Source organism: Archocentrus centrarchus, chromosome 20, assembly GCF_007364275.1.
Source record: "Archocentrus centrarchus isolate MPI-CPG fArcCen1 chromosome 20, fArcCen1, whole genome shotgun sequence".
Classification (NCBI taxonomy): Eukaryota; Metazoa; Chordata; class Actinopteri; order Cichliformes; family Cichlidae; genus Archocentrus; species Archocentrus centrarchus.
The window spans coordinates 2,637,852-2,650,942 of record NC_044365.1 but is presented as its reverse complement, the minus strand read 5'-3'; the positions used below and the strand labels follow the sequence as shown (position 1 = coordinate 2,650,942).

The 13,091-nt window shown below is 43.1% G+C and overlaps 1 protein-coding gene across 1 annotated transcript in view; it reads left to right on the top strand.

Moving 5' to 3' along the window:
• The window catches only part of LOC115799968 (NLR family CARD domain-containing protein 3-like), a 94,630-nt gene that overhangs the window by 17,852 nt on the left and 63,687 nt on the right, over positions 1 to 13,091 (top strand). Inside the window, exons 3-5 of the mRNA XM_030757272.1 lie at positions 3,878 to 3,995; positions 6,456 to 6,520; positions 11,421 to 11,594. Coding sequence (XP_030613132.1) covers positions 3,878 to 3,995; positions 6,456 to 6,520; positions 11,421 to 11,594 — 357 coding nt within the window. The remainder of the gene's footprint in view (positions 1 to 3,877; positions 3,996 to 6,455; positions 6,521 to 11,420; positions 11,595 to 13,091) is intronic.

The window sequence follows — 13,091 nt, the reverse complement described above, 5'->3', positions numbered from 1 at the left end:
AAACAGTCCGTCTGGATGAATGTTCTGCAGTTCACTGATGGCTCTGTAAAGTTCGCTCAAAGCTTCCTTTGCGTTCGCGCTGGGCGGAAGATACACCGTGACAATAAGCACGCTGGTGAATTCCTGTGGTAAATAAAAAGGTCTGCATCTAACAATAGCAAATTCCACCATTGGAGAACAATACGCCACAACAAGCACAGAGTCCTTGCACCATTCTGTGTTAATGTAAACACAAATGCCTCCTCCCCGTGTTTTACCGGACTGAGCTGCATTGCTATTGGCGCAATACGATGCTAGCCCGTCTAGCTGAATGGCACTGTCTGGAATGTTGTCGCTAAGCCATGTTTCAGTGAAAATTAAAACACAACAGTCCCTGTACTCACATTGGGTAGTTCACTGAAGTCTGATACAGTCCAGTTTATTCTCCAGAGACCATGCATTTGCGAGGAATAACGATGGTAGAGCCGGCCGGCTTGGGTTAACTTTTAGCCTAGCACGGACCCCGGCTCGCTTTCCATGCTTCTGCTTCCTCGAGCACCGCTTGCGGCTCCCCCTCCCCCGGTCACCTGAAGACTGCAGGCCTGGTTCGCGAAGTAGGCAGAGTTCATGCAGAGTTTGCCGCAGATCATCTTGCAGGTTGGTTTCTGACTGTTTTCTCAATTGTAGCAGTGTCTGGCGGTTGTAAACTAAGACGAAAGTGGTTTCCATACGTTTATAAACAAAACTGTCCTAAACAAACTTAGAACCTTATCCTGAAAACAACAAAAAAAACACAGTTTTTCGACCCCAGAGTGGCCGCTGCGTGTTAACGCGCCGCGCCACCATCTTATAAAGGAGTTGTCCCAGAAAACGTAGGGGTACAGAAAACAATAAGAAAAGAAAGGTTCCGCACACCAACCGGAGTTATACAACCACATCAGATAAGTTAAATGAAATAATTTTTGTGAAATTCTATATAAATAAATATGAACATAACAGGCAGACACAACTGTAAACTATAAACACTATTAACAAAGAATTGGAATTGTTACACTTACAGTCGTGTGCTGGTGTTTTATATGCGGTGCTGGGACTTCTTTTGGTCCTCGCTCTTTGTGCTCAGTTTTTTGGCTGCAAACATATTTGTCCCTGTTTTTTCACTTTCTTCATTCCCTCGTGTCCATTCCAACAGTTTTAGCAGCTCCCTCCAGGAATTTGCTGACATTTGTGAGTCCTTATATTGATTGTTCCTGATTGTCATTCTCTCACTGATAAAGTGGAAATGCACAAGGACGGAACAGGTTCATCACAACGTTGCGGCTGCATGGCAGTGAGGAGTAGTCTCATTTCTCCGGAGCTGAACGCCAGATTCCGTCGGTTCAGAGCGGTTTCCGTAGCTGCCTTGTGTGCGCTTCTCAGGTGGACTTTGACGTTGGTGTTTTTTCCTCACTGAGACGTGTTTCAAACATTTTTCATCATTCACAACAAGACACTCATTACTTTAAGGACCAGCTCGGTGAGCACACGCACGCACGCACACAGCTGCCCGACGGTGCTCCCAGTTTCAACTCGGAGTGCGGAAAATGATCAATCCACAAGGCTTTGAAATCAAATGACAAACAAGAGAAGGAATGTCATTTTATCTATAATTTTAGTTAGTTTTTGAAACTCACAATACAGTTTTAGTTAGTTATGATTTTTTACTTTTAATTTTAGTCTTTATTTATTTCAGTTAACGACAATGTTTTTTCAATTTCAGTTTTCATTATTTCGTTTGTTTTCGTTAACTATAATAACCCTGCTACTGAGTGAGGGCTTCCCATCATATTAAACACAACCAGGGATCTGTATGGAAATGTGAGGTTTGGCACTGAAAGGAAGTGGTGAGCATAAAGTCTGTGATGGTGTAACTGGGACTGGCACAGTTCTGTTTATGTGGACCTCGATGGTTCCTCATATGCTCACTGTTGACTTTATATTCCAGTGTTTGTGTGGCAGCGGTTCAGGTGTGTTACAAATGTGAGGCTGGAAAGGTGTTTAGTAGCTGCTCCAGCATCTTCCACTATTTAATCAGAGAGCTCAGTGAGTCCCACCCCTGATGGTGTAACAGGCTGCAGTCTGACGCTCATGTTGACCTCTGACCTTTGTTTGCAGTCTTCCTGCTTCCTCTTCATGTTTTGTGTCTCAGTTCAGTTTCAGGGAGCTCTGGTTGCTCTCAGCACCATCTAGATGGAGTCAGGATGGTTTTCTTCCTACAAAGAAGCCGCTTGTCAAGGATCAGCTGTGTAGCAGGCAGGAAGGGGACCCCAAGGCAGATGAGGTAGGAGATAAAACAGTCTTTTATTAAGCGTAGTGCAGGGTTGAGCCAGGAGCAAAGTGACAAAAGGGAAATACAACTGGGCATGAACTGAAAGCCAAAGCAGAACACAGAGGGTATACAGCCGGGGAGCAAACGATGACGACGCGATGAAGACAAAGTGAAAACACCGACAATATATACACAGCAGGTAATGGGCAAATGGGAAACAACTGGGAGGAAAAAAACACAGGAAGCAAAACTAAACCCAAAGCGCACAGACAAAAGACCTACCAAAATAAAACAGGAAAGAACCTAACAGAGTACACACTGGCTTAACACCTGGAAATACAGACACCGAAGGAACTGAGACCAGCACAACAGAAACAGAGAAACCAAAGCAAAACAGAACTATATCACAAGAACACAGAATACTGGGCCACCGGCCCAGGACCATGACACCGCTGACAGACCTGCTCTGAACATTTGGAGCTGGAATGTGGAAGGATCCACAGTTGGAGAGGAAAAATGTTTGTAAAAAGCTCTGACTGGGTCAGAGGCTGTTTAGCTCCAGAGCAGAAGTGTTGTTGTTTGAATAAACAGGCGTCTTTATTATTATCAGTATTTCTGATCAATCTGCTCGATGTGATGCTGAAGGGGTCATGAAACCTGCTGTGTGGCAGCCAAAGAGTGGACCCCAGTGTGGACTCAGAAGGCTTACGTGAACTCCACTTTAATACTTGATTCTAGAGCAACATCATGCAGAATCCCTCCAAAGGAACAGAATCCAAAAACAACAACAAGGAACTTCAGGCAGCCGGGAAAAAGAGAGACACACAACCAGGAGCAGATGCTGCAGACGACAACAGGACAAAAAGCAGGAGGGAACGTGGACAATAAAGACATAAAGGGTAATGTGGAGGGAGAGTAAAAACCTGGGAACACAGGTGAACACAAATCTCTGCCAGCTCCAAGTCCAAGAGCCACAGCTGTTTGACATCCCTGCAGGGAACTTACCTGCTGTGTTTCACATCCTAATGATCAGGACTTTGTTTTATTCAGGTGGACGCAACAAGCAGGAGAGTCACATTTGTTCTCAGCCATTAAGAGCTACAGCAGTGCAAATATGATTATATCAGATGATGCTTCTGTCTATGAAGCTGGAAATCATTGAAATCCTGTCTCAGAGCTGTACCTGACAGCAACAGGTAGCAAAGAGAGATCATCTTTCCCAGCTGGAACTCTTCACTGAGCTCAACTCATTCAAACTGTTCTGGAGTCAGATTCAAAGCAGGAAACAGTCCAAATGTTGGTGTTGACTCTGACTCTGGATCAGCTGTGACTGACAGACTGTGGACATTATGGAGCCTAAATGTGAGGCCATTTTCCTCCTTCATCTGCAGATCTGCAGCCAAACAAAGCTTCTCATTAAAAGTGTGCAGGTCTGAGAGAGGCTGCAGACAATCATTGTGTCAAACACAGGAAGCTGAGAGGAGCTGAAGCACAGATGTGCAGAGCAGATGTTCATCACATCACAGTCTGTGTTTATAATGCACATTTCTGCTTTTACAATAACACAGTTCATATTTTCTCTAATCACAGACTGACTCTGTGTCGACTCTCAGAGACTCACTGTGAAGTTGTGGCCTCAGCTCTGAAGTCCAACCCCTCCCATCTGACACAGCTGGACATGAGTTACAATAACCTGCAGGATTCAGGAGTGAAGCTTCTGTGTGCTGGACTGCAGAGTCCAAACTGTCGACTGGAGACTCTGAGGTCAGTTCACTGACTGCAGCTGTTGTTGTGTTTCTATATTTCAGATCTTTGATTGATGTTTGAAACTTTCTTTGGTTCCTAAATGTTCAGGATGTGTCTGAAGACAAATGTGAAGAAGTTGGAGTGCTTTCAGAAATGTTGTGTCTTTCCAAACGACTGAACGACACTTTTTCCTTTTGGCTCCAAATAGAAGTGACAGACGTGAGCAGTTCATTTAAAGGCTGACAGAAGTGGAGCGGTGACGGGGAGATGTTTGACAGGACAGTTTTTCAGCCTCCACAGGTTCATGTTGTGCTCCATCAGTCAGTGAAGATGAAGTCAGTCCTGATGAGGCTGTAGAGTGTGTGAGGGATGTGAATGAGGCTGTTGAAGATGTGATGATAGCAGATCCAAACAGGCTGCAGAGACTTTGAGCTTCTGTGGAAACAGAGAGAGAGACGCTCAGAGAAAGAAGAGAAAGACATGAATGTCAAAGCTAATAAAGGTGAAGTTAGGAGCTGTGATGATGTTCATGGATCAGAAGCTGATATGGCTGCTACAGAGACACCCACACAGCTGCTGTGGTGAGGTGTGTGTTAAAGCAGAGGAACAAACAGGAAACAGAGACAGCTGGCCTTCAAAGTAAAAGCTGCTCCTTTTGAAACGTTTTGGCTGCAGTGGTGAAACTGAAGAAGAGCTGAAGCACAGAAATGAACAAAGTGCCTAAATATTGAACACAGTTCATATATTTGTGTCACTGTTGCACAGCTGATGGCCTATGGGTGCGACTGCTGGAGTGTTGTGAGTGTTGTGATTCAGGTGTATCTGTAATGACTCATTCATCAGAGTTCTTCATTCCATAAAGCTCCTTTTTCTCTCACTTTGGCTCAATGGGATTAAAACCATAGAAGAGGCTGGAACACCAGCACTCTACTGGATTCTACCAATTCAATAGATTTCTCAGAAGATACAATTAGATCCTCGTGTTTTAGTAAGATTTGCTTTATGTGCTTGTTGCTTTTGTTTCTGGCCTCTTAGATGGACCCCCAGCTGTGCATGGGTCGGGCCTGTGGCCAGAGTGTGTGTTGGATAATCCGGCCCAGGATGAGGCCAAACTGGGATTAAATGTCTGTCAGATATTTGAGCTTAGTGTACTTTCATTTTTGCCCCCAATTTACATATAGCAGCCACCACTGCTCTGTGAAATAAACACATAAATTTATCATTTGATCCCATTTTTTTTTCATCAGCAGATCTTAAACATTAAACAAAAATCACATTGTTCTCAGCAGATAGTTGAGCGTGTCTCCAGGTGATGGTGTGATCATTGTCAGCTTGTTTCACTGAAGCATTTGGAAGTAAATGGATCCTAAAGTCATCAAATGATCCTGAGAGTGAAAGGGAAGCTTTCCAAGATGGTAGTGAGACCTGCTGTGATGGAGGATTTGGAGACGGTGGCTCTGACACAGAGACAGGAGGCCGAGCTGAAGATGTTCAGATCTTCATTGGGAGTGAGCAGGATGGACAGGATTAGAAATGAATCCATCAGAGGGACAGCTCAGAGTCAGAGAGGCTGAGATGGTTTGGACATGTGCAGGGGAGGGAGAGAGGAGATCCTGGACAAAGGATGCTGAAGATGGAGCTGCAGGAAGGAGGAACAGAGGAAGACCTCAGAGGAGGTTCATGGATGTAGTGAAGGAGGACATGCAGAGGGTTGGTGTGACAGAGGAGGTTGCTGGGATAGGGGGAGATGGAGGCAGATGATCCGCTGTGGCACCCCTAAACAGCTGGGCAAATCCAGATGTTGCAGCTACATGGGGATTGTGGTCCTCAGTGGACACAAACATGGAGAAGTTTCCTAGAAAGTACACAGGAGAGGACTGTTTTATTAGTGTGTATGGGGGAAACAGAAAGAGTGGAGTCAGGGACATTTTGCCGGACGCACTTTGAGTCCAAACTGACTTGGGTGCAGCAAATAAATCAAGCTGAGCAAAAATGTGTGGAAAGAAATGGCAGACACTTTGGCTAAACAGGAACTTAAAGGAGACCAGGTGGAGGTGGCTCTTTGTAAAGTGGGAGGAAAAGCACTGATAGGATTCAACATGCCAAAGAAATGGCAGCACAGGTGGGACACAGGGACAAAGGGAAGACACTTCCACAGAAGTGAGGGAAAAGTGGATGGAGTCAAGACAACAGGGAGAAAGAGAAGTGATTTTGTAAACTTGTACATTGTGAAGCTTCTTCAGCTCTGATTATGAAACACTGAATGATTTCAAACTTTGTCTAATAAACTCACGTCTTTGATTCTTTATACAGATTGGAGAGCTGTGGTTTGTCAAAGATCAGCTGTGATTTTCTGGCAGCAGCTCTGAAGTCCAACCCCTCCCATCTGAGACTGCTGGACCTGAACTGGAACGAGCTGCAGGATTCAGGAGTGAAGCAGCTGTGTGGTTTTCTGGAGAGTCCACGATGTGTTCTTGAAACTCTGAGGTCAGTCTCCATGTTTTAGTTGTGCTGAGATGAATCTGATGTGAAACATTAAACATGGACTTCTGGCTAGGGATGTGCCGATCCGATATTCAGTATCGGTATCAGTCCGATCCTAGCCTAAATTACTGGATCGGATATCGGAAAGAAATAAAAAATGCAATCCGATCCGATCCGACCCACATTAGCTGCATTAGAGTTCTCTGTCTTCATCTTCTTCTTGTGGGTCTGCGGTTGACCAAACCAGCTTAGAGCTTATGCATTATGGCCACCTACTGGAATGGAGTGGGGGATCAGGAGTTAGAATAAAACTCTCCTCAGATTCTATAAAGTTCTCCGTCGCTGCGATGGATTCCCTTTGACACTGACTGGATCATCGCTGACATGTTTTTCCACGCCTCCACCGCTCTGCCATGTTTGTGCTCGCTGTGCTGAGAATTTCAGCTGTTATTTTTTTCTCTACTTCAGCTCCCGGACATACTGCTAGCGAGCGCAGCTATTAGCACTGGTGACCGTCCAGTACCGGAAGGACCCCTTCCCCGTCAAAATATTTTTGATACTTTAATCCCTGATTAGTGACTAAATATAGACCTGCAGTAGAAACGTATTTAGGAGAATGCTTGTGAATATAAAGCATTACAAGATTACGCTTACGAAGTCCCCAGTTTTTCAACATAAACACTGATAACACAACAGCAGCAGTCAGCTGATTTACGTGCAGTCTGTCTGCACAAGCGCAAAGAGGCGGAGCCAGTGAGCTCAGATGGAGCAGAAGGAAATGTTTTTATAGTATCCAGATGAAGCTTTTCCCCCTGTACCCTCAATTAAACCTTGCCAGGAATTAAACCTTTACTGGGAAACAGCTGGAGGTCCTTCATCAACCAAATGATCAGTAAATGAAGAAAAGAGAACTTTGTAGCTGCTCCATCCACCCTGTTTATTTCACACAGGGAAAAACTGCAGTACGGAAGTTAAAATATGCAGATGAACTGTTAATATGAAAGAAAGTATTTCTTATCTGATTACTTGAGTAATCGATGGAATAATCAATAAAAGAGTCGATTACTAAAATAATTGAAAGTTACAGCTCTAATGAAATTTGCAACATACCGTAAGCCAATGCATCACCTTCTCACATAGGAGCAACAGGCTTCAGGTGATAGAGCGATTGTGTGAGAGACTGTTGACTTATGTGAAATGCATCCAGGCATTTAAAAAGAATTGTTTTTAAAAAAGATCAGATTTGTATCGGTATCGGCAGATTTCCAATTGTAAAATATCGGTATCGGACGTAAAAAAGTGGTATCGTGCCATCCCTACTTCTGGCTGACCAATTTTGTGAATTCTCCATTTCTTTGTCTCGCAGCAATTTTGTAGTCCAGTTCAGTTATGCTGAAGTTGCAAGTAGACAAGTCAAAATGTTCGGTTGTTGGGTGTTTTAACCCACACAATTCCTTACATTGCCCACGGGCATCAGAGCCTCTTCGAAGTGCCTGGTTAAATTTTCTTTTTCTCGGAAAGGTAGTCACATCAGTGGGGAAAATTCTCCATGTTTGCGTGAAGCACTTCAAGGACGAGAGCTTCAGCAACCTCTGCCAGTATCAAGAGGGATTTGCTGAAAGAATTCATCTGATTCAGGGGTCAGTTCCTTCTCTCTAGAGAAACCACAGATGCAGCAAAGCGGTAAACTCCAAATAACACTAAAATGGCAACAAACTTTATTTTAGACATGAATTTTTTTTCATTTCAAACCTTTATTTAACCAGGAAGAAAAACACATTGAGATTAAAATCTCTTATTCAAGTGTGTCCTAACAAATATTCATAGAAAACAGCCATACAGGTCAAAAGAATAAATAAATAAGAAGTCTAACAAACCTGTGTGTTGATATGACGTCCTGGCATCCTGGCCATTGTTTTGATAGTAATAGCATTGTGCCTTCTGCTTCTGTTAGTGCTGTGTGCTAGCTTTTAGCTCCTTGAGAATAAAACTGTACTGCATGTTTTTAATATTATTTGGCTTTGTGTTTTTCGTTTTTGTCCTGGGATTCAGTGACATTCTTGATACTGGCGTTAGCTACCTCCTATGTCGAGGCTTTGTTTACTTCATTCATTTTGTGAATAAAAAGTTTCCCTGCCGGTAGCTCATCATATTGCTGCTATCTAACTAGAGCAGGGGTCGGCAACCTTTAACACTCAAAGAGCCAATCCGACCTGGTTTCTACGGAACAGAAAACACAGAGAGCCGCAAATACTACCGGAAGCTGGTAGCCGCTACCAGCTTCTGCGAGTGACACATATACTGAGAGATGAAAAATAAAAAAATAATAATAAAATAATTTTATTTTAATATTTCAAGGTCACAATTTAGAACTACAACACAAATTGATCTAACAAAATGTGTCATCGAGTGCTATTTCCTTCCACTAATGGGTTTGCAGAAATCACATAAAAAGCAAAAAAATTAATCCAGATGTTTTATCGATCAGGTGCTAAAAGCATTTCCTGCATTCGAATATCAGCCACCTGTAGATTTTTATTGAAGGCCTCTCATAGCTCCACTGGTGCTGAAAACTAATGTTTGACTATGGCTTTCTGAATACAAGTAGGGCTGCAACAATTGATTATTTTAGCAATTGAGTATTCTACCAATTATTCTATTAATTAATCAGATAAAAAATAACTTTTCATATTAACAATTCATCAGCATTTTTAAACTTCCATACTACAGATTTCTCTGTGTGAAACAAGGTGAATGGAGAAGCTACAAAGTTCTCTTTTCTTCATGTTGCTGATCAGGTGGTTGATGAAGGACCTCCAGCTGTTTCCCGGTTGCTCCACCTGACCTCACCATCTCAGTAACGGCTCCGCCTCTTTGCGTTGCAGACAGACTGTGAAACAGCTGCTGCTGTTGTTTTTGTTGAAAAACTGGGGGCTGCATGAGCTTAACGCTGTAATTCACAAGCATTCTCCTAAATACGTTTCTACTGCAGGTCTATTTTTAGTTGCTAATCAGGGAATAAAGCATAAAAAACATTTTGACGGAGCCCCTTGGTACTGGGAGGCTTCCGGCACTACGATTGCTAGTGCTAATGACAGCCACCTCTAGCAAACTGGCAGTGACTCGTCTGGAGTTGGATATTCACATTTATGAACCCAAAATTATGCCAATGGTTAATTATGCTTTATTCAACTTCATTGAAAGGATCCAGAGATTCCATCACACCAAAGATCTTTGAACTGATAACTGGGAGAGAGAAAGGCCAAGGAGGAGTGGTTCCAGGTGGGAAGGTGAGAATCCAGCAGTGGAAGTCCAGTTTAGTCCAACAGGATTTCTAGCAGCTCCACCTCCATGGATGATGATCAACCTGAAACAGGAACAACAGCAGACATTTCTTCATGGAACATCTGGATCAGCTGTACCAAGGCTACCTGCACATTTCCACAGACGGCTCTGCAGACATGGAAACAGGTCATGGAGGAAGTTGATGTGCAACAGCAAAGCTGAGAGTGAGTGAATCAGAAAGGATGTGAGAGCACACAGCAGTATACACAGCAGCAATGACAGCAATAATAACGGCTCTGCAGTGGACAGAAAAGTGACAGGAAGAAAAAGTGATCTTTGCTTCAGATGCAGCTTCAGTGCTTACTAGCTCACATCATTTCAGCTCAAAGAGCCGGCCAGATTTCCTGGATGAAGCACTCCTGCTGGATCCTCACCTGGTGGAGAAGGGCAGGGAAATGAAATGGATTTGGGAGCAGCACATGTGGATATTAAAGGAAATGAAATGGCAGACACTTTGGCTAAACAGGAACTTGAAGGAGACCAGGTGGAGGTGGCTCTTTGTAAAGTGGGAGGAAAAGCACTGATAGGATTCAACATGCCAAAGAAATGGCAGCACAGGTGGGACACAGGGACAAAGGGAAGACACTTCCACAGAAGTGAGGGAAAAGTGGATGGAGTCAAGACAACAGGGAGAAAGAGAAGGGAAGAAGCTGTATTTGTAGGTCAGGAAGGTCACACAGGATTAAAGTCAACTATGCAGCTTGTAGGAAAACCTAATCCAGGGCAGTGTGGAACATGAAGAGAGGGAAACAGTGGAACATGTTGGATTCAAATGTAGTGGATCCAGAGGAGCTGGAGAAGCTCTGAAACTAAGATCTAGAAGCAAGGCTGTGCAGGAGTTCAGTTTAGATGTGTTATTGCAGGGGGTTATCAATGGAGGCACAGCAGCACTTTGGAGCTTTGGAAGGGAAACAGGAATTCTTCAGAGAATCAGGGGTCAAAGGTCACATGTACTAGTGGGCTGTGCAGATTAGTGCCCAAAGGCTTTGTGGGATTGGAACCTCCCATCCTTGCTGCTGCTCTCATATCATCAGTGCAGCCACTAGGTGGCAGTAATACATCTTTATGTTGGCTGTCAGCCGCTGAAGAAGAAGAAGAAGCGATTTTGTAAACTTGTACATTGTGAAGCTTCTTCAGCTCTGATTATGAAACACTGAATGATTTCAAACTTTGTCTAATAAACTCCCATCAGAGTGGATGTTAGTGCGCTCGTGCTACGCTGTGACACAGTGTGACAGTCCACCCACATTCACCTGTGACACACCTGCACCTGCATTCATTCTGAGCAGATTTCAGCTCAACACTTCCTGTTTGATGTTCAATCCATCAGACATGCCCTCTGCAGCTGTTTGTATGTACTGCTCCCTCACAAAGAAACTGCAGCAAATCAAATGTCATCAGCTTTATTTTCACTTTAGATTTAGGAGCATTTCACACATTTATTCACAAAACTAAACTTTATTTCAACACAATGTGATGTTGTTAACAGTGGTACAATATTAATGATTTCAAGCTCAAACTTTGTCTAATAAACTCACATCTTTGATTCTTTATACAGATTGGAGAACTGTGGTTTGTCAGAGATCAGCTGTGATTATCTGGCAGCAGCTCTGAAGTCCAACCCCTCCCATCTGAGAGAGCTGGACCTGACCTCCAACAAGCTGCAGGATTCAGGAGTGAAGCATCTGTGTGGTTTTCTGGAGAGTCCACGATGTGTTCTTGAAGCTCTGAGGTCAGTCTCCATGTTTTAGTTGTGCTGAGATGAATCTGATGTGAAACACTAAACTGCAGACATAAGGCTGATATTATACTGATCCACACTGAGGATCTTAATGGTAAAGTCTGTGTTCTTCTTCTCTGCTTTAGTCCATTGACTGTAGCAGAACAATGTTCACATGTCAAGGCTTCAAGAGAGAGGAGACCCTGATTAACCTGTTAACTGGCAGTGTTCCGCCTGCAGGCCGTTTGTAGCGCTCTCCGACTTTGAAGCCTCATAGCGTCACAGTAACGCTGCAGTTCACCCTTATGGTGCTTTTATATGACAGACTAGACCCTCAGAATTGGATTGACACCTCATTTGGCCAATCATGTTATGAACTGGGTTTTCCAGAGCCAATAATAACCAGACAATGTCATGTGACTTTTCTGGACATGCCCCAAATGTTCTCCAATTGTTCTGATTGGTCAACTCTGACCCAAAATCCATAACCACAGAAGTATAGCCAATAAAATTCCTGACACATGGGTATGTAGCGCTACGGGGTGTGTTTTCACATGAATGTATAAACTCCCTGCGTAGTCAGTGCGTCCTCTGTGCGTGAAACTTTTTTTTTTTTTTTAACCTTTATTTATACAGGTAATCCCATTGAGACTCAGTGTTTCATTTGCAAGAGAGACCTGTTTCCAAATTATACTAAATTTACAACAATGAAATAGTGCAATAAATAGTAAATAAAATGCCAAATGTTTACATGGTCATACAAAACAAGAACAGGGTCCCAGTGATGAAGTAACAAAATCGTTTACGAGTAATTTAAAGTCAGTGGGTGAGATCATTTGTGAGAGCTGCAAGTCCTTCTGTAGTGTGCTCCATGAAGATGGAGCAGAAAACCTTTTTTCCCAAGCTCTGTACGAACTGATGAAACAATGAAGGTAATAAGTTTCTAAGAACGCAGATTGTGACTACTTTGTTTACATAGCATGTAGTTTGATAAACTGAGCAGGAAGTAAGAGTGTGTGCGCCGTCGTGCGTAAACAGTGTTTACAATATTTTTTCCACCAACGGATTGTCAGAATGCATCAAAAACAGACTATATTTATTCAAAGAAGTGACTAAATGACTCACGAGAGTGGATTATTATTTATTAGAGGATTTTGCTGCTGATTCGACCAGTTTTACAGAATCTCACGACCGAACAGCTGTACTCTAAAAGTATTTATGGTACGTGTTACATTTTATTCTCAGCTCGTCCTCGTATTATATGCCGTTTAGATGTAAATACAGGGGTTGGACAATTAAACTGAAAGTGTGGGAGGTTTCATGGCTAAATTGGACCAGCCTGGTGGCCAATCTTCATTAATTGCACATTGCACCAGTAAGAGCAGAGTGTGAAGGTTCAATTAGCAGGGTAAGATCACAGTTTTGCTCAAAATATTGCAATGCACATAACATTATGGGTGACATACCAGAGTTCAAAAGAGGACAAATTGTTGGTGCACGTCTTGCTGG